Source organism: Syngnathus typhle, linkage group LG2 (genome assembly GCF_033458585.1).
Source record: "Syngnathus typhle isolate RoL2023-S1 ecotype Sweden linkage group LG2, RoL_Styp_1.0, whole genome shotgun sequence".
NCBI lineage: Eukaryota > Metazoa > Chordata > Actinopteri > Syngnathiformes > Syngnathidae > Syngnathus > Syngnathus typhle.
This window is the reverse complement of record NC_083739.1, coordinates 11,953,332-11,976,163: the sequence shown is the minus strand read 5'-3', so window position 1 is coordinate 11,976,163 and position 22,832 is coordinate 11,953,332. Positions and strand designations below refer to the sequence as shown.

At 40.6% G+C, this 22,832-nt stretch overlaps 1 protein-coding gene across 2 annotated transcripts in view; it reads left to right on the top strand.

Moving 5' to 3' along the window:
• The window catches only part of nlgn4xa (neuroligin 4 X-linked a), a 47,461-nt gene extending 25,350 nt beyond the window's left edge, over window positions 1–22,111 (top strand). For both annotated transcript variants that reach the window (XM_061272952.1, XM_061272951.1), the window contains exons 4-6: window positions 16,007–16,192; window positions 17,806–18,595; window positions 20,021–22,111. In XM_061272952.1, the coding sequence (XP_061128936.1) occupies window positions 16,007–16,192; window positions 17,806–18,595; window positions 20,021–20,915 (1,871 nt within the window). In that variant the 3' untranslated portion in view covers window positions 20,916–22,111. The remainder of the gene's footprint in view (window positions 1–16,006; window positions 16,193–17,805; window positions 18,596–20,020) is intronic.
• The last annotated feature ends 721 nt before the right edge of the window (window positions 22,112–22,832 follow it).

Below are 22,832 nucleotides of genomic sequence, written 5' to 3'. Positions count from 1 at the left end.
CATGCTCTTCAACAGTCCATAAATGTGTCATCATAAATATACACACAGGACCCAAATAGATTTTATATAACATTTATAGTGTGCTTGCTTACGTTTCTCAGTCCATTTCGATGTTTTATTGTACCATGTTCTTTGATGCTGTAATGGTAAATTGACACCGTTTGATATTTTATTGCAGTTTCGAGATCCATCCACATCATGAATCATGACTGTTTTTTATTTATTTATTCATCATTTTGTCACATTACAAGGCCGAGGGGGTTTTTCAAAACACAGACAGAAGGCGAGTACAAATCTTTTTGGAGCACATCACATTTAAGATTCTGATTCTCTTTTAAGGACATCGTCTCTGCTATGAGTACACAAGCTATGAGTTCAAAATCAAAGTTGAACTGAAGGAAAGCCTTTCAATATGTCTGGATCTAAAATTTTGATGATCATGTTTGCAACATGCACGCCCCTACAAAAGTATTGGAACAGTGAGGTCAGTTGGATTACTCCATTCCGTTTCCTTTATGGCAGGAAAAAACGGGACCTTTACTAAACGTTAATGTTTTTCCCCATGATTTTAATAACGAACAAAGCCACTGGCCTCACTACAATTCCTCATGGTTATGCCTACTACAATTTTTTTAATCTGAGCGTTGGTGTGACTTGATACCATTCGCTTGAAGTGTGGCTGTGAAGAGCAAAGTCTTTCTTCCACAATTTCCAAACAGCAAATAAACGCTGAACCAAGTCTCCTTCGTCTTTTGCTTAATGCACGTCCGACGAGCAAAGGAATTGTTGACTCTTGAGATTCATTAAGATGCCAAGTATGAAGTAAAATAACAAATACGTACTAAATGCTAGAGAACGTTTGACTTTGGAATAAATGCTGTTTGATGAGTAGAAACCTCTGAAGAGTAACATTACCTTGAGGCATTTCCTTTCACAACTCGACAGGTTTCCAAGATTTTCCGTTTCACATTCTTACTCCTCACTATGGGATGATGATTCCAGGAACCAAAGACTGACACGGGCCCTAGATAGTAGTATTTCCAATTTGCAGCAGTGACATAAAGGTTCCCAAAGGGACTTGTTTTTTTCTCCTGGCGACACATTCACCCCTCAATATCTTCCCCGTGCACACCCACTAGTAAATACCCGTCTGCGGTATCCAAACAACTTCTGAGGGCATCCTTTTTGTTGCCAGGTTGTATCACAGGCTACCACACAAGTGGGTTATGCATGGCTGAGTTCAGATTTGCCCAAACGAGGGAGAGCATCCTTCCTTCCTTAGCATAAGCAGAAAACGAATCAATAGTCCTATTCTTCCTTGTTGCATATTTTGCAGGTGGCAGGTGTGGAGTCCAGGCTAACATGATTATAATCCTCGGGGATTATATTAACTGCTTCGGGATAATGGCTTTGCAGTGCTGTAGTGTAGAATGAACTCGGTCCTTGTTGGAACATAAATACAAATGTTGGTGGCACGTGAACACATCACGCTATGTGATATGGCTGGCCGGGTGCCAACAGCCAGCATATCCGCATTGCGACAGCGTCAGAGTTTTTCCAGTCAAATGTCATCTCTTGTTAACATAAAGAATTAGAGCGCCACCTTGACTTTTTCAGCAAGTGTTAGTGTCACAGCTGTAAAGCCTTGCGGGTTCATATTAGCGTCTGCTATGAGAGTAGCTCCTGTGAGGATGACTGGTCACACTGCTTATTCAATGCCGTCAGTTTTTGCATCTTGTTTACAAGGCATTAACAGACACAAAGGGGCACGCACGGTGGGGCTCAAAAACTGCTGCCTCATTTTTAAATTACACATTATACTGATTATGATCCCCCCCCAAGGTAATTTTTGCCCAAATCATAGTATGGTATTTTTTTCATAAACACCCGCTTCAGTTCTGGATGAATGAGGTGACAAACCCTGGCTTTTCCGTTTCTCCTTAATGCCAGAGATTCCATACTCGCATAGATGTCTATCATTACTCAATGCATTACCACGATACGGTAAAGGCTGTATATAAAAGCAAAACAGATAAATGCAGAACTACTTTTCTCTACACTACCACAAACATGCCTTCGGTGAAAGCGCCATATACTATCGCATGAGGGCTAAGCCTCCAATCTGATGTATGATCAGTGAACTGAGGTTTAATCTAAGAAAGATGTTGCTTTAGCATTCCACATTTCCTTCCTTTCAACTGCATTCTCTTCTTTTATGGTCACTTGCCATCTGCATAGCTCTTCCAACAGTCATGGCCAAGAATGGTCATGCTAATGTGAAGTGCGCTCTGAAGAAGACAGTGGTATTGATGTTATACACTGTGATACAGTGTGTGCGTGTATTACAATACATGTGGAGAGCTGGGGCGTTTGGGTACGGGTGTAGCCAAAGCAGTCTGAGCGCAAGATGTTCCGGTGCACAAAATGGGGAGACATGGACCTAGAGTAGGGTTTTATTCTGTAAGTGTAATGGAAAAGAAAAAAAAGCAGTTAATATCCCCCCCCCCCTTTTTTTTTTTTTTTTTTTAAATAAAAGCTCAAACTAGTAAGAAAATAGTAAGTACCCAAAATAAAACCACAATTGTTGAAAAATAACTCAACAAGGATTTAGGGGAAATGAACAACTAAACAAAATTACAATAATAGTATTTGTTTTTTTATCAGCTACACAGAGACAATAAAAAACTGTCTGAAGAAAAGAAAAACTTGAACAGACTTGAAACTCTCTCTTGGACGGTTGAGTTGTGAGACAGGAGAGAAGAGAGACAGAGAGGAAGAAAAGCAAAGAGGAGAAATAGCAACTATTTCTGAACAATGAATGTGCTATGGTGATTGGCAGTCTTATTCAAAGCTAATACGATCATTAAGTGAGTCAAAGCAGGCAAGCACATGCGCCTACTACAATAGAAATGGGAAAAGGAACAATACATTTAGCTGGGTTGTTGTCGACAGCTCTACAAGGAAAAGGAAAGAGTTAGTGAGAAATTTGTCTGCTTAACTAATAGATCACTAAAAGACAAATCTGTACTACCTGTCCATCATCACAGAAGTCACACTGAACAATGAGAACTGTCTTAGCTTTCAATAATCACCGGGAAAAAGAATGATATCAAACTTTAGAATCAAACTTCAGTCATTGGAGAGGAAAAACAAGAAAATGTCAGAAGTGTCCATCATCACAGAAATAAATCATCAGTTCTCCAACCTCACATAAGTTGTTGACAATGCTGCTTGACTTAAGCACAAAGTAATTTTCGAACAACCATTTCTTGGGAGACCTTGCTTCTGGGAATCAATGTCCTTTCCTTTTATATCTGAATTTACAAGAAATACATTCATTTTCCTAGTATCTTCTGTTCACATTTGAAGCTTGGATAACAGATTTCATTTTTTTAAGTTTTGTTGATAAATTAAGTTGTGTGTAGTGACTTGAACCACATCATTATTTTGAATCTTCTATCAACGATTATTGACAAATGGTAAAATACTGGGCATATAAATGCCCTATATACTGTTACCGGACACTAGTCAGATAGAGCGAGCAAAATTTTAAACCTAAGGAGTTATTATTGTCTGATAAAGAAAGAACTCTACTGATAATAAGCAAGCATACTGAATGAATCTTTTCAGCTGGCTGGTTCAAGTACATTCTCCTTGACCTGTTGTATCACCAATGGATTTGATAATGCCGAGTTTGGAGGACAGATGGTATGCAGTGCGGGTGACAGTCGTGGCTTGTGGTGTGTGTGTTGTGCCCGCATGTGTGTATAAGGGCAGCTGTTGAACAAGAGGATTTAATAATGCCTTGTGACCTAGATCTAGCCTAAGCAGTTCTGCTCGATGCTGTTGTAGAAAAGAGAATAGGGATGAAACGCTGAAACTGTGATCAGATATAGTATCAATTCTAATTAAAGAACGTTAGCGTATGAGAAGGATAGTTGAGGAGTTCCAACACAAAAGCCGCCAAGCGCCATTTCGACAAAACGGAGCCACGGCTACTAGCGACATCGTTCCATTTAGCAATTCCTACTCCTGCAAAACCTTGCTAAAAACTTATTTTAGAAACTGACAAGTGCCAAATGTATCTTGCTACATATTTACGTCATCACACACTTAATTAATTCTGTACGTTATCAAAAATGTCTTTGCCAACTCACTGCGGTTGCTGCTAATGACGATTTAATTGTGCTTGAAAGTGAGCATAAAAGGGAACTGTCAACTATATTTTGCAAATATCCATCGTGTGATAATGTCTAAGAGAGACTGAAATTTCATGAAATTTAACGGCAAAGCAAATCGGCATTGCAAATGAGAATCTTTTCTCAATTGCCTACCCCAGACTATCAATTTAAGAAAAAACTACTAATTGTATTCCAAATTTCAAGTTCCAATTCCAATTCAAGGAGATCCGGCCGGGGGGGGCATCCTGTGTCTGAAAGTGCCAGGTGTACCTTCAATACATCAATTTGAAAATGAGAAATAATTAAACTCATTTTCTACATTCACAGAAAATGAGATATCTGCCTTAACATTTAAATTCTTCAATTGATGTCGTTTGAGTTCTCCCATCTGGTGTGAGATGAACGTACAAAAAAAAAGGTCATTCCTGTTCCATCTTCGATAACCCATTAAAATTTTAACTTTGCGGGTTCTTCCTTGCATGAATGTTTACTTGACTTTTTGCCCAATTCAAACCCGCTGCAATTCTTTTAGGTTCACACATCTTACATATTACGATAATATTGGTATCATTTTGATCAGTACATTCATGTTGTGAAATGTTCATAGCGTTTCATCTCCAAAAGTGAAGGAGTATCAAGTGATTCATGCCATCCCCAGTACTATGTTATCGCTTGCTGCAGCACAAATCTGCAAACACTCCTGGGTTTGAGGCAGGACATCTGCCTAGAATACAAATGACTGCGAGGACGTGACGGCAATGTGTGTCGAAGCTGCTCACACTCCATCACTGTCCCCCCTCGCTGTCTCCTTCTCAGACCAACTGTCACGACCTGGAGCGCCCCAACTTCACTACCCCTGTAGTAATGTCACCTTAAAGTAACACCATTTTTGTATGCTGTCTTAATTTGGAATAGGCAAAATACAATCTCGCTTGCAAGTGGTGTTCTCTGAGGGCATCCAAAGCTTGTAAACAATTTTATACATTTCTTTTTCGCTTTAAATTTCTTTGCCCCTTAAGTGATTGTAGTTCCCATGAATTTAATGTCCCACAATGTATTTTTTTTATTACTGGGAAAGCTTGCCATAATAAAACCAGAGATAAAAATATTCAGTTACTGCTAAAACCAATTAGATGGAAATTAAGGGTTAACACGTAAAGCCACGGTGGAGTGTGACAAAAGGTAAAAAACACAAATTGGAGTTAATTTGATACATTCATAATAATTTAGTCAACGAACGTCTCAAAAGTACTGAGACAAATATATGCTGTTTAAGATAGTCTAAGTGAAGAAATAAAGGAAATGGGGCAGAAAAGTGGACAAGTGTTTAGCATTGCCGTCTTTCTTCTTTTCGAATCAGACTTTTCAGAGTGGAGTTTTCGTCTTTTCCCTTTGCCTGTGTGGGTCCTACTCCAGCTCTCTTTGACGATCCAAAAACACGACTCTATATTGTCTGCAGATGGCAGTGGCAATGGTTCAGCCGTGTGACTTTACATGTCCTCCTCGCCTCCTGCTAGATGAAAATGTGTGGACTCGTAATTATTCCCGTCCTTGCAGGGGTAACCTCGCTGTTGGTGTGTATCCATTGCCAAGATTCTGTTCAAATGGCTTACTTTCTAAAGACATGATGCACCGAAACATTTCATTTTGGAAACCTGTACCTCTGCGTTTGCCCTCATTCCGTCCTCTGGCCAGTGCAGATCTGCCATGGCTGGCTAAGTTTGCGAAGCAATTTGAAATTGCAAGTAGGGAGCCGCCATTCCAGCTCTACTCAGTGATGGAGAAAGGCTATGTGGGGAGAGAGCGAGAGCAGACTCACAGGCTTGCTTGCGATTCCTTCATTCTGAATATGTAGTAGGCGCTTTGTCAGATATTCTTTGCCAGCCTTGTCAGTTGCTAACAGGCTGTGTTTGAATGCGTGCCATCACATGCCCATGATGATAACACTTTAATGATGTGGGTGTTGGAGCAGCAGCAGGCCGGCCCCGGGCCGGCCCATCGCGGTTGCAAATGAAAGAGCGGAGGCGGAAGACGCTATTTGGGAATGACACATGGTCAGATCTGACAACTGCTCTGAAGCTAATGGACATTCACTGAATCCTATGCCTTAGGAGCTTTGCCTCCTTTTTTATTCTTAATAAAACGTCAAGTTATTCATTTGACAGTGTAGAAGAACATTTTGCCTTGATTGCATCTCTTATTCAGACATCTACTCTTTTATCTACCACAAAAGGAATGCATGACTTTGACATTCAGAGGATAAAAAAAAGTCTACGCAACCATGTTCAACTGCTAACACATTTATGTTTAAGTGTCGTCGTTGTGGTCCCATGAAATAAAGATAATCCCAAATGGTATGCTTGCCACAATACTGTGAAGGACGGTAATAGCAGAATCATGCTTTGGGTGGTGTCAGAGTTAGCATAAAACCTTAAAGATATGTTTGAGATACTCAAGGAGAAATTTACATAGAATGTATAATTTGCACCAAAGACACCTCAACAGTAGCCAGGAGGCGGACTAACATCAATCCAGAAACTCGATGCCATTTTAGAACATTTGAACTTTTATTTTATTTGGGGTTAATCTGTGGCATTTAAATGGCTTCTACATTAGCCACATCCCAGGTTTAATGAATGCTGGGGGGGTGAAATGATTATCTTGCGCTCATTTTTAGCTCCCAAAAACCTTACATTTGAAAAGGAGGCTTTTTACAGACAAGACTGGCTTGGCAATTGGGTTCTTATCAATGAAACAGTGATGATTTAATGAAGCAAATGCAGTAGAGACAACTTCAGTTCCTCAATCTCAGTGCTCAGACAGAAGACAGACTCTATGCCCTCAAACTGCAAACATCTTTAAGATGCATCAGCAACTCCCTTCCAGCAGTTTGCCTCACTCCCGCTCTGATACTCAACATTCTCTTCTGTCACTTTCTGTCACTCTCTTCCCTCTGCCGGAGAAATCTCAGTCATCATTTGTGAAGTGCAAACTTCTACCTGTCAGCTGGAGCCTCTCAACTTTGCTTCAAACTTGTTCTGCTCTGTCTTTTCACTGTCGCCGTACATTCTCACGACTGAAGTTCCACCCAATAGCCACGATAATGGTGCAGTCCACAACAAGTTTGTGCCCCGAGGCTGTGTCCTCTGGCCTTACACTACCTCGTTTCCATTGGCAATCAGTCAAATTCTTATTCAATGCCAGTGTTGTTAAACGAGAAAAGTGAAATCCTTCTTGTTGAGTTTTACGATTCATGTTCAACAGCACCTTATCATTTTGGGATTTCGTAAATAACATCACATGATGTGCATCTATTCATCTCCATAATATTAATCGCCGTCCCCCCTCCTTCATTCCTCGTTCCACTGCCATCCTTGTTCACAGCCTTGTCGCTTCTGATGGATTATTGCAATTTCCTTCTTCTTGAGCGCCCCCGTGATACCTCCATAAACTCAACTGGTCCAAACCAAAAAAAAAAAAAACACCACATGACCAGAGTCTCAAAACTCCTTGCTGGTTCTATTAGGAACCTATTTGAAAATGTGTCTGCAGAACAGTAATCATGATTACACAAAAAACAGTGTCGTTGAGGAAACGTGAATTAAGAGTCACTACATATTATATCAACAAGAGTTGCGTACCTAATCACGATTGTCCCATACCTGTAGTATAGCAGGGTCGCCTCGTACCTTCACTAAACAATCACCCCCTTTATTGTTTTATCGCGATAGTTTCTGGGAAAATAAATCGTCCTGGCCCGCACGAAATGATGCCAAACTTTTATTTACTTGAAGCTATCTAACAATAAACCTTGTGTGCTGTAACAGCATCTTTCCCTATTTAAAATGGCTGCAATGCACATGGCTGCTTGTGCCTGTGAGTTGTTTGTGCAGCTCTGCAAGCTGTGCAAATGTCTCCCCATGGATGTCAAATAGATTCTAATTAGCTCTGCAGAATTTAATTACCATACGCTGGTGGATCACTAGGGTAGCGTCCCGGCTGAATGGATGTGTAACCAATCACACTTTGCCACAGTTGAGTGCGGCTCACTGCAGAGAAATACGTCCCCGGCACATGAATGCTCCCTTTTTTTATGGATGACCTTCCTTTATTTATTGAAATTTGCCACATTTAAAAATATGCACACGTATACCTATGGATCAATTTGAAGTATTTATTAATTTCCGTCAATGAATGAATCACATTGTAAACATAAGAACAACCTTTATGAAAGGCCCCCTCGGAAATATTTACACCCACCCAAATAGAAATTGATTTTTTTTCATGAATCAATGGCCTAGCAGACGAATAAATACATAAATGCTCTTGACAACAGCGCTTCTTTCGAGACCACACAACCATTACTGCCAGGATTACGTATTTATCAAACAAAAACAATATTGATTTTGAACGCCTCTCAACAGAGGATTGTAGTGAAGGTTATGTTCCTTGAGGAGTCCAACATGTGTCGTTTTCAACCAAGCTTGTTTGTATGTCTCGAAAAATAGCCCTATGGACTCGTAAGGTTATGTCGAACAAGGTTACGTTGATATGGGCTCAAACATTAGGCAATGACATCATCAGGCTTATTTTAGGGGGACTAACGCATTGCTTGCCTCAGCACACTGGGCGATTAGAGGCAGGAAAGATAAAAAGAACCGTGAGGCTCGACTAAAGAACGTTTTTCAAGAAAGTTTGCCTTCATTACTGCAGGTAGTAAAAATGACTTAGCTCATGCCTAACAGCACAAAGTCTCATAATACTACTAACTAGCTTGTCAATTAGTCTATAAAGCTCCAGGGTGTTTACATTAACCCGAAAGTGGTTAGTGAGTGGATTCAGAGCATAAATTCACACCATAGAACAGCTGAGCTCATTTACTACGACGTCATCAGAGGATAATTAAAGCAGCAATAATGGACTCACCATGTCACTCATCCATTCATATTGAACAATAGAAATCAGGGCATGAATTGAGAGAGTCACAAGAAAAGCGACGTCTGGAGACTGAAAGATTTCACAGAATATGTTTGATGCAGACTGCCTCGAAAGCATATACAGCTCAAGGTGGTTTTGGAATATAAAACATTTCTGGCAAGGTGCATCATTTAAGACGTGATATTACTTCATGTCATGACTAGAAAGTGGAGACAGACAAGAGATAAAGACAAGCCAAATGATCCTGTCCTAGATATTTCCACACGCATTTCTTATTTAATTTAAATATCATTGAATGATTTATGGTACGTCTACACCAAAATGTAATCCCTGTGACTTCAAAAGTATTTTGGAGCGAAGGATTAGTCCCTACACACTGAGTCACAACAGAATTTGCCAGCCTTAAATCAGACGACATTTTATAACATTCTTCCACCAAATAAGTCGTTGGTGATTGTAGTCATTAATTCCATTCAATTTCGCATTCATACCTTTTCAAAGGGAAACTTTCTCCATATTGTTATATTTATTTATTGAAAATGATGAGCTTGGCTCACTTTGTGACAATGCAGTGACCTTTGCATAGTTTTCTAGACAGTGTAGAAATGTGTATGATTTTTTTGTGGTGAATGCTGTACATACACTTCCTCTATTTGTGTACAAACAGACTCAAATAACACAACAAATGTAATGCTGACTAAAGCTTTACACTGTAGTATGAGTCTTTTTCTGCTTGTTTAATTGAGTGCTTGAAGGCTGCATTCACTCACATCTCCTAGGGGGGCTTAGACCATCATCCATAAAATGTCGAGATACCCTTGGTTAAATGGCGTGTTGTAATTCAAAGTACTTAACTCTTGTTTGTCCAATCCAAGCAGTTCCTTTACCATCAGTTTTTGTTACAAGGAACAACTTTTTGGGCGAGTTGCTTTATTTGTACCAGTGGTTTTTAACTTGGGTTCGATCAAAGCCTAAGGGCTCAGTGAGACAGCCTCAGGGGTTCAGTGGAGATGAAGACGCATTGTGTGTGTGTGTGTCTGCCATGTTAAATGAGTGTGCGTCAGTTCTATTCATCTCACTAATGATTTGTGACATCAAGCTCAGAAACAGGTCTGCCATGTATAGTGATGCGCAACCCATGTAATCTAATGAGAGACTACTAGACCTACGATTTCATTACAAAAAAAGGTACATTGATGTGATAGCTCATATATACTTTTTTTTTTTTTTGCATATTACTGAAATGAATAGATTTTTTAAAATGATTGAATACAATAGCATTGAGAACAATGTCAAGTGGATCTTCTATTCAATTTTAAATTGAATCAAAAAGTCATAAGTCTTGACTTGTACTTGCCTTAATGTAGATAATGTAGGAACCCTATTCTATCCATAAGTTTAAAAAGTATCGACTGAGAGAATTATTCAAGCATCTTGCCAAAAGGCTAATAAATGAGACATTACAAGTTACTGTGCTAATAAATGGTATATGAGAGATTAGCAACAATTTTAAGTTGAAACCCGCCCCCTGGCTCTCCCATAAAATAACAGCATAATATAGTCATTAAGAACGCTGGCATTGTGTTCTCATTTCTCCTCCAATTCTTTTCCTTTCAAACTGTTTTGACTTCTCCTCTCTATGTTAATGATAAAATGCGTCAACTTATTCTGTATCGCCTTACAAAAGTTATTATTGTTTGGTTACAATGACTGCACCCAGGGAATACCAACATATACAGCCGCACTTATTGAGCATGCCAAAAATTGCCACTTCTTATAAAGTTCTTGATATTGGCTCAAAGGAAAAACTCTATGTTGTTCTGATTAAGAAAGACTTTCATCCTCCATTGCTGACTATTTCACCAGTGCCGCAGGGGTGCTGGAGCCTATTCTGAATGAAACATTTTGTTGGTTAATTATTTATGACCACATACCAATGTCAAACCTTGCAGAAATATTCTGAATAGATGAACTTTATCCTCCAAGATGACAACCCCTCACCGCCACCCATCCGAGACCGGTTCCCAAATTTGGGAGTAGACAAAGGATAGAATGTCCTGACCTCAACCCGACTGAACATTTGTCAGATCAGCTTGGGCCTGCTGTGTGTGGCAAAGTGACTAATGCAACCACGTTGGCTGACATGCGAGAATGCTGCTAGAAGAATGGGATGCCGTCCCACAGCAGTGTGTGGTCAGGCTGGTGAGCAGCATGAGGGAGAGATGCCAGACTGTTGTGGCTGTGTAAGCACACACACGCGATACTGAGGCTCTCATTTGTTCAATGAAGAAATTACTTAATTGCCAGTGTGTCTTGTTTCATTCCGCCAAAATACCTGACAAGTCAGCCCTGTCATTTTTTTTTCTCTCGAGCATATCATCGTACTCAATTCTGCTCATCATCCTACTATAAATGTGGCACCATTCAAATCGTAGCAGCCTTTTGACAGTATTAAGATTATTGATGAGAAGCAAATTACAACCATGCAATCTAGCCAACACAAATTTCTTTACTTTCAAATAGCGTATATTTTTACTTTAACACCTAAGCAGTCAGTCCACCCCCCGCCCCCATACTCAACACACGCATGTCTACTTCAGCTGTTGTCACAGATTTCACTTTCAGTCATAGTATTGAGTTCCCATGCCCTTCTGCTGGTAGGTTAGGACATTTCTCATTTTTGTAGCATTCAATTGATGTATAATTGACCCGAATCCTGATCATTGATTTTTAGAAACAAAACCCAAATAATAATTTGTTCGCTTAATATTTGTGCTACCACAAAAAACAAAAAGAAAACGAGAAACAGATAATAACCCATTTTGTGATTTCCAGCTGCGCTAATGAAAAACAAACAGATAGGCACATAGCTGATTTTGACTTTTCAGTCAATATTTTTCAATATTTGTATATGCCAGAACTTGCTTGAACCCTAACTTGGCTCATTTATTTCTATTGAAACTTATTCATGAGCACACAAAAGAAAATCGTTATTCAGCAAATCTTTAAGCGGTTAGGGTCATGCATTTTATTGTGTTTCAAAGATCAGGCTCCAATACAAAAATAAGTGTGCATTGAAAATGTTTCTTTCCTTTTTCAGCGATAAAAGTAAATTCGATAAAGTAAAAAAAAAAAAATCTTTTTGAGTGAAGAAACGATTTCACGCCTGATTTCGTGTTTGTGTGCACGACTTGTAAGTTTCTGCTTGTTTTGACAAACACATGAACAAAAGATACACCTTTGTTTTGCTACATTGGTGTTCCTCTGCCAACATCCTGACAATAAGGTATTGTGACACCTTCAGCAAAGTAAGAACACTCATTTTGGATTTATTCAATCCAAAATGCCTGCGGTGGCTGTGTCAAAACATCAATACATATTTTCTGTCAATGTGTTGTGTCACTCTTCGCGGTTTTTAGACTGTGAGACGCAGAGGTCTGTTTAAGTTACAAAAACATTGAATTTTAGAATCCTGACCTGGTTTTAGTCTAGTCCTAGTTTTATTGCACATGCAGAGTTCAAGCATACAAGTATAGATGTGTGCATGTGTGAAAAACAGGCTTGCCCTAGATCAGCATATGAACTTGTTCTTGTTTCTTCTGATCTGATGCAGAACATCCAGCCTTGTCAAAAGTAAACAGACAACTTTTCCTTGTTACTGGAACACAAGTGAAACATCAAAGATGCTCAGATTAAATGAGAGACACACACAAAAGCATGGTGTATAATCTATTCGAAAAGAACACCCAGAAACTCATCTTTATCTACATGTACACCTGCATTGTTGCAAACATTAAGTGTGCAGAATTAACAGGGTTTTTTTTTCTTCACAGAGCTACTTCTTATCTGTTAGAACTTTGGAAGGATTCCGATTCGCGCGAGTCTCATTTTAAGAAATCTCCCCGCAGTCCCGTTGGGTAGCCCCAAGCTGGTGCCTCGCAGCTATCGTGGGGAGATCCAAAAATATCTACAGTATGTGCATACTGAATAGATTAAGCAATGAAACAGAGCAGAATGAACAGCAGCGGTGTATGAGAGCAGCACATATAATGATCCGTCTCATGTCAAAATGGTAATAATTAAAATATTTAAAGTTCAATTTTCTATTTGAAATTGGGCGAGGTGTTTAAAAAACTTTCTATTTAATTTCTAAGTGTATGTAGAAGGCTGAGTAGGGCAAACTCTGCATGCAAGAACAGCTGAGCAAACGCTAAGTGTTACTGGGAAACAATTTCAGAGTATTGCGCAAAGACAAATTTAGGGACGATGATGAAAAGCAAAACCCCAAATGCGGCATCTTCCTTTTGGCTTCGGCTGCCTTGAAATACTCGTCCGATGATCAGCAGGTGAGACACAGCAGGCTCCGCCCAATAACGCTCAGCCGGGAGACTGGAAAGGGAAAAAAACAAAGCAGCAGACGGGCAGGCAGAGAAAGAGGAACATGACAAGCAGGAGATTATGTTATATAAAAACAGGCGTGTCCCGAGGTCTCTTGCGGGTAGCAACACTTCCAAATTACAGCGTTGCTGGTCTGGCATCAACGCTCACTGACTGTTGGAGCTGAGCTGGCTTTGCTCATCATATCTCACACTTGCCTTCCCTGTCTTTCCCTTTGTTAATTAACATTTCAACGTTCAGCTATGGGGGGAATTATCTTCTGGACACAGAGCACAATTAACTAGTATAACCGTCATGTTGTCAGAGTGTGCTGTCTCTCACTCGAATAGTGTGATGTAGGAAGACCTCTGCATGGATGATGAGCAACCTCCCTGTTATATTCAAATGACGCCAAGATGAATGCTATCATCAGAAGTTTTTTTTTTTGTTTTTTTTTTTTTGCTTTAATGAAGGAAATTACAGTCCCTGGGTCCTATTTTGTTCAGAACATTCAAGAAAGGAGTGACGCACGCACACTGCTCTGCGTCACATTTTCTCCTGTGAGGAGATAGAAAGCTTTATTCAAGTTTTCCGGATAATTGATGATGATTTTGTTTGTGGAGATTAAGTGCAAATGGCACTACCTTTTTTGTGTTATAAAAAAACGCTAACAATGATTTTCTGTCTTTGGTGCCACATCATAAGCCAGGCTCTCTTATCTCCAATGTTATTTACATCTCATTAGTGTCAGAGGGAAACGGTGGTAGTTCAGGAGAATAAATAACCTCAGCTGCAGAATGGGCTGGAATGGTGCATTGTGAGTTGAGCCAAGTCTCTTGCTGAGAATCTCCTTTCCCGGAATTGTGTATCAATGTTAGTAAGAAAACCGAATTAAATATTCCTCCAGCCGTTCATTTCTATGTCATTTGTCCTCATTAGAGTGGGCTGGAGCCTCCATCCCAGGAACTGCTGTAAACTAACTTAATTAATAACATCATCATTACAAAATGGTACACTGGTAAGAGATTTACTGTTTTCTTTATTTACTGTCCTACTGGGACCCAATCTGTAACATCAAGTCAGGCCACACAATTGTTGTTTCGTTCCTTTTAATGTTATTCATACAATCTTACCATAAATCATTCCTTTTAATGTTATTCATACACTCTTAGCCTAAACATGCAGACGAAAAAATGTTGCATGGTGTTACCTACCGTGTGTTATCTCATGTACAATAGACACTTGTTATGTAGTGTCATTTTTTATTTCGCGTATTGATATGATACCGAAACTTTTTAAGCGTGATAATAACCAAGATAATTTATCCTACCATTTTGCTCCTGCAGCACTCCCCTGTTGTTTTGGCACACTGTCTCCAAATGAGTTTTCATGGAAAATATCCCAATTTTAATTATTGTTATTATTATTATTATAATGAGTATGATCTTACCATTGTGCCCGCTTCGCCATGCAGTAAGCGCATAGATATTAAGATGTTTTAACTACATGTACACTGAGAAATAATTTGGACCACCAAGCCAAAAGTAAGGTTTTGGGATGATGCTTGCAAAAAGAACTCCTCACTGGACTGCGGCGATGCGTCAGTTGCCACAGTCTATTTCTGATTTTCGCATCCTTACACATTTCCAGAAGTGCCTTGTGGGCATAAGTCTTAACACTTTTGCAAAGAGATGAGAGAGAAGAAGCTGAGAAGGTACAAAAAGCAAGTGGTTCAAGCGAGTGGAGTTGGAATACAAGAGTGAGCGCGGTCAGGATTGGTGGTCGCACCGCAGGCTAGAGAAGGCTGCCAGAGGCTATGTTATTCTCACCCGCCCATTTGCTATCATCCCTGAACCTTTCGTTGACAAACTTGAAGCTGCTCTCAGTCATTCAGCCACAGGCTACGTCTCTCCTGCCTATTCTCATCTTTCTTTCCAACCTGGTAACCCTTTCAGTTTTAATTGACGCTGTAGTTTTGTTAGGCTCACGGGGAAAGACTTTTGTCGCCAGGCGTTGCCAGCCAAGCCTTCGGGCCAATATTCAAGCCAGGGCAGCCTTTTTAATCACTTTGGGCAAGTTTGTCTATCAGTTGTGAAAGATTGTGGCTGAGCATGCCAGCAAGCTAGACAACCTCACGTTGTCATCATTTTGTCCCCTGGACACATTTGCAGTGAGCTACTTATACAAAAGTTGCACATTCAAGTATTCCCTTCATTGAATTTGTCCTTAAATCTTTGTTTTCAGGTCATTGATTAAGCCTCCCAGTCATATCCAAAGTTGCTGGGTGAATTACACCCCTAAACACCTCAGCAAACAAATAAATTGCAATAACGCTTTTGCCATGACTATTTTCCGTAACAAATTGGAATTTAGATGGAATCCTAACCATGTGATTTACTATGGCCTGTCATTCAGCCATAAAGTAGAAATATTCGCTTCACAAATTCATGCGAAAGTGCCAGTTGTAAAACGGGCCTCTGCTTATCTCCTGTTTTTATTCATTATTCCAGGCTTTCTGAGCACTGGAGACCAGGCGGCCAAGGGCAACTATGGCTTGCTTGATCAAATTCAGGCTCTCCGGTGGATCAAGGAAAACATCCAGGCCTTCAAAGGAGACCCAAAACGAGTGACCATTTTCGGCTCCGGTGCCGGGGCCTCATGCGTCAGCCTGCTCACCCTCTCCCATTACTCAGAAGGTACGTCTTTCCGCTTGCATACGCTTTGACAAGATCTGCCAACATGTGAACATGTTTCATCATTTGCTCGTGTCTGGACTTATTTTAACTCTGGAGTCTCCTTTAGAAGTTCGAATGAAGTCATCACACTGCATTAAAGCTGCAAATAGCCATGAAGAGGTCTTCTCATTTTCTCTAGTTGAAGGAAATGAAACAAAAAAAAAAAACTGACCGCCGTGGGGATTATTACGACATCATCATATTTCAAAGGTTGTTATCAAACTGTTTTTTTGTGCCAGTTTAGCAGCACGGGGTGTGGGTTAAACCCAGGGATTCATTAACTATCATATTTTACCCAGTCCTTTCTCATTCTTTTAAATTAGTCCAGACGACAAAGATTGAAGTAATAAGTAGAATTGCAGGATGCTAATCCCTGGATTGTGCTGAAAAGTACACGACGATACTGTTGTTTAGCAGCTACCACGGCACAATATTGTAATTTAAAACGGTGTCTTGTTTGACCTCATAAAAAGTATTCACAGGCCATATATGGACCATGTTCCTTAAAAGCACCCTCAAATGCGTCCTTCCTTTCAATTCTTCCCAGTGTGTGTTTGACAGGTTCTAAATGACTGCTTTTGATAAGTCCTCATTCTCTAGAGGGACCTAAATATGGTCGATAGCCGACATCTTAATTAACAGTGGCAGCAGCAAAACCTTGGATGTTGCTTAACAGGCCTAGGAGGCGGGATGGGAACGGGAGGGGGCTTGGAGGTGTCTAATGTGAGGCCAAAACGTCCTTTTGAAGTAGGCCTCGTTAAGTCAGCATTTCTGCCTGGGTATAAATAGTGCTGCAAAAATACAAATACTGAATCTGAAACAGTGAGAGTTGAGCCAACATGTTAGATTTAAGAAATTGGCTGAATTGTTGTGGTGTTACGGTGACGATTTAGTCATTTTAATATTCCATTGCACCCAGGAGTTACACGGTATTATCTGTTGCCGAGATTTTATGTGTGCTCAGTCAGTTCGATTTGGATCACATTTGGTGTTCACAGTCCATGTTTGTTTTAAGATCATTATCAGAAAACAGCTTTCGTTTTAAGAGTCAATTTCTGCCATAGATTCAATTTCATGCCTGGTGAGACACAATGTCATCGACGACTATGCATTTTCAGTTCCATTTGAAACTCTTAATTCATTACAATAGTACAAACGCATTTTTTTTAATCTGACAGAACAAATTATACCAAGTGTCTGCCGTTCTGCACCGTTCATTGAATGCGACGAGTAAGCGTTTACCTGCCGCTCTTATCATCCCACCTCATGAGCAATTCTATATATAATGGTGATATTTGTTGAGTCAAGAGAATTGATACTTTTTATAATAAGATGTCTTGGTGTATGGTTTAGATATAAGCATTGAAAACGGGCAAACTGCTTTGTGAGCTTGGGCAATTCATCATCCCATTAGGTAAAGAGCCAGTGTAAAATCTTATTCAGCGCACAACAAAAGACTTGAAGTGCCACTGTAGAAAAGGCCACTGTGGTGTTTTAAACATGACATATTAACGTACTCCGATGTGCATTGAGTGACCTGCGTGAATTGCACTGATTCTCGATGCCGTTTTCAGATATGTTCCAGAAGGCGATCATACAGAGCGGCACGGCGCTTTCGAGCTGGGCAGTCAACTACCAGCCCGCTAAGTACACACGAGTCCTTGCCGAGAAGGTGGGCTGTAACGCGCTGGACACATTAGACCTGGTGGAGTGCCTGCAGAACAAGAACTACAAGGAGCTGATTGAGCAGTACGTGACGCCGGCAAAGTACCACATTGCTTTCGGCCCCGTGATTGACGGCGACGTGATACCCGACGATCCCCAAATTCTCATGGAGCAGGGCGAGTTCCTTAACTACGACATTATGCTGGGTGTCAATCAAGGCGAGGGATTCAAGTTTGTCGACGGCATCGTGGACAGTGAGGATGGCGTCTCCGCCAATGATTTTGACTTTGCTGTGTCTGACTTTGTGGACCATCTGTATGGCTACCCTGAGGGCAAGGACACCCTACGCGAGACAATCAAGTTTATGTACACCGACTGGGCGGACAAAGAGAATCCAGAGAACCGGCGCAAGACCCTGGTGGCGCTGTTCACAGACCACCAGTGGGTGGCGCCAGCAGTGGCTACAGCTGATCTCCATGCCCAGTATGGCTCCCCCACCTACTTTTATGCTTTCTACCATCACTGTCAGAGCGACATGAAACCCAGCTGGGCCGACTCAGCCCACGGGGATGAAGTACCGTATGTCTTCGGGATCCCGATGATTGGCCCGACGGATCTCTTTAACTGCAATTTCTCCAAAAACGATGTGATGCTGAGTGCAGTCGTCATGACCTACTGGACTAACTTTGCCAAAACTGGGTAAATATTTTATGATATCATATTTATAAGATCGCCGGCAACATTCGTACAACATATCATACACCATTCAATGAAACTGTTAGTTGATGGCAGTCATGTCACTGTTATTACAACAGACAGGATTGAAAGCTTAATGGCACCGTATGTAAGGAAAGCTCAAAGTTAAGTGCACAGTGAAGAGAAGGCCCTTAGCGTAGTGTTAATGTTTGTTAATTCATCTGCCGAGGAGCGGCATATTGTCGGAGCATATGTTAAGGCTGTGATGACAGGCGTTGTCGAATCCCGCCACATGCTAGGAGCCTTGCGTGTACGCTCCCTAATGTACTCACCATTTGAAGAGCTGGCACTGTATTATGGCACACTCCACTCTGATCTCAAGCACCAATAGGTAGTTTGATCGGATCATTTGAATGATGCACTGGCTTGTCGCTGCTGGCTCGGAAACTAAGACTATTTCTGCTCAAATATTACTGGCCCATTCTGTGAAGTTGATATACGCATGAGCCACAACTGAAGTGGTCCAACTGCATGTTCAGCGTGGTGATGTTCCACTTCACTTCCACGATGAATATCATTCTGCAGCAACTCAAGCGCAAAATGTGAACTCTTGCTGGACTCCGAAAATGCTAATGCTGCGCTAGGCCCCATTTTACCCAAATTTCAGAGCGTAAGTATATTCATCCGATCGAGAGCCCTTTGTTCGATCTTGAAACACGATGACTAAAGGCATTCCATAATTCAGACAATGCATGTTGATCTTTACAACTCCTTCTGTGCAAATGCTGCAGTCTCGTCATTGGAGTGAACCCCAAACTCCTTTTTTTAATGAAACATACTATCCTGTGCTGCAAACATATAAAAACCAGGAAGTGAGATAATTGGCCACTAACATCATCCCTCATTGAGAACCTGTGGCGCAGGCTTTAAAGGAAGTTTTTTGCATCCTGCAATGAGATACAGGAACAAATTATCAGGCAAAATATTGTAGTTTCATCACATGTGATACTTTATCTAATGTTAATGTGTAACTACTTTGACAAAGATGTTTTGAGGTTGGAGCAGCCTTTTACGTATCTTATGAAATAACACCAAAGCTTTTCAAGGTTCCATACAACTGTGATAAAAATGCAGATTTTTACAGACACTTGCAATTGTCGATGACTACAAGATTCAAAATCTCACTGACTTCATTATATTACCCTAAAAATTTAGAACATAGAGTTGACACAGTTTTATAAGAATCTATTTGAGAAGCCCTTTGAGGCTTTACATAGATAAATTTGACTTCTTTACGTTCTGATCATTTTTGACTACACTACCGGTCTTACCACTTTCAATTTTTATTACCACAGTGGTAAATGTAAATCATAGCCCAGGAGTCAAGTACCATTATTCATCATTACGTCTTGCCTGTTCCTTTTTCAGGGACCCTAATCAACCAGTCCCACAGGATACAAAGTTCATTCACACAAAGCCCAACAGGTTCGAGGAGGTAGCCTGGACAAAGTATAACCCCAAAGACCAGCTCTACCTTCACATTGGTCTCAAACCTCGGGTCCGTGACCACTACCGTGCCACCAAGGTTGCCTTCTGGCTGGAGCTGGTGCCTCATCTTCACAACATTAATGAATTCTTCCAGTACGTGTCAACCACCACTAAAATACCTCCGCAAGACACCACGCCGTACCCTTACACCAAACGCTTCCCGGGAAAAAACAATTGGCCCTCTACCACTCGCCACCCGGGGGTGCCATCCGGCAACACCAAGCACACCACGGACCAGCGCAAAAGCGACGACCTCATTGACGAGTCGACCGTGTTGATCGAGACCAAGCGGGACTACTCCACCGAGCTGAGCGTCACCATCGCTGTAGGCGCCTCCCTCCTGTTCTTGAACATCCTAGCCTTCGCGGCGCTATACTACAAAAAAGACAAGCGGCGTGCTGATTCAACCCGCCACATCCCCACCCCGCAGCATAACTCCACGCCGGTCAATGCGCCCGCCGCCGCCAACGACGTGTCCCACCTGCAGAGTGAGGAGTTGATGACACTGCAGATGAAGCAGCAGCAATTGGAGCACGAGCACCAGCGCGAGGCCATGCAGGTCCACGACACGCTGCGCCTCGCCTGCCCACCCGACTACAGCCTCACGTTGCGCCGTTCGCCCGACGACATACCGCTGATGACACCGAGCACCATCACCATGATCCCTAACTCACTGGCTGGCATGCAGCCTCTGCACAACTTCAATACCGCTACTTTTGGGGGCAATCAGAATAGTACCAACCTGCCACATGGCCACTCCACCACACGGGTATAGCTCTGTTGGGATCGAACCATAGTGGATTCCCACACAAACTGATTTGACAAAGGCAAATGGAAGCGATGGACTACATGAAGCACAGACTCCAACATTTCAGATAAAAGTTATTTTGCTACGCTGCCTTCTTGACAAAGCATATATAGGAGAAATTGATGTCTTTTTAACAAAGAAAATATGAATTGTGAATGTCACTGTAGTAATAACGATTTGGAGCTAAGCTTCATGGAGCTTTATCAAGAGAAGAACAAAGACAGCAAATGACTGAGTTGCTACTTATCTGATAAAAAAAAAAAAAAAAAAAGCTAACTAATGCATTGCCACAATGGACTTACAAAGAAACCCTCTGTGATCTCCTTGTATTGATTTAAATGTTTCAGACTCATTACTGGGCAACAGGAAAGTATTGACGTCAAAAGAAAATAAATACTTTTAAGAAATGTCCTATTGGTATTTTTAGTTTGGCTGTTTTGTTATGAGCTTTCTGTTGAGCTGTAAATATTGTATATATAAGCACAGGTTATCTTTCCCTCTTCATTATTTTTTTTTCTGCACAGCCAGCCGACTAAAAAAAAGAAAGAAAAAAATCAGCCTTTGAAAGTGAGCATATAAGTAAGTAATTTTTTTTGTGTGGAATTCTTATCTGCCAATGCAGGATGTCTGCAAGGAACTTTAATCTCAATTCCTGATTAAGAATGAGGACTACTCGAATCTGCTGTTAGGTGTTTTTTTTTATTTCAGCGTTGATTTTGAATTGTATTTATATTATTTATTTCTGTCTGCTTCTCCATTGTGGCCAGAAATATATGATTCCATTTGTTTGTTTGTTTTTAAAGCGGTATCATTATTAGTTGTCAAGGAAAAATGTTGGAATATATGTTACATAGTTCAACTTTTACTCATATGCTAGCAATATGTAAAGTATTGTGTGAGGCTTGTGATATATTTTGGGTTACAAAGCAAGTGAATGAATGTAAATAGTATTCTATTTATTATTATAAAATGAAAAGAGAAGAACTCAATGTTAGTTTTGTTTTGCATCTGTTATGCTACCACTGGGAAGACGGGACGACTGCTAAATCTATTTAAGAAAAAAACTTTTGAAGATGAAGACATTTCAAAATTGATACTTTCTTATAAAGTATTAGTTTGCTATTTTGCCTTAAGTGATTATAGAAATACTATTTCTGGCTGGACACATGTATAAAATTTTTCTGCAATGTTTTTAATAAAATATCAGTATTTTCTATTGGGAGAGAGAAGGGAAAACTCATAGGCTCATATGAATTTTATTGGGTTTGTACTTTCAAAGATTCAAATTTTTAACAGAAATTAAAACAGCTGCTAGGTCTCAACAAAATGCCTGTGACATGCTTTGGTGAAAATACCTCGCGGCTCAAGAATAACAAACCAAGAAACACACACACGGCATGGTGATTAGTGAAATAAAAATAATAGCGCTCCGGACGATGATGGATGTTGCGATACACCAAATGTAAACAAATTGGCTTTGGCAGTAGAGAAAACATGTCTCTCCTTTGAGTAAATGCAAAATCCACACTTTGAAAATGGCAGACAACAGGGGTGCCACTGCAAGAAGAAGTGACGAGCACTCTACAGACTACCAAAACAAAAATCAAGACATTGTAAATGGATAGCGGCCATAAAAGAAGGCCGAGAAATAGACGTCAATGTGGCATTCATTTCATAGTGGCGGTTACCACCTGTGAAACCATCACTTCAGATCAGGTAAGTCAATTCCTCAATCAATCTAGACACGTGGCTGTAACGCATTTGTATAGTTCTTTACGATTAAATGGTGATGAAAGCTGTAAGATACATATGTATATATATCATATATACAGTATGATTATCATCATCATCCGTTTAAAGTCCGCTTTCCAGGCGCCGCTGGGT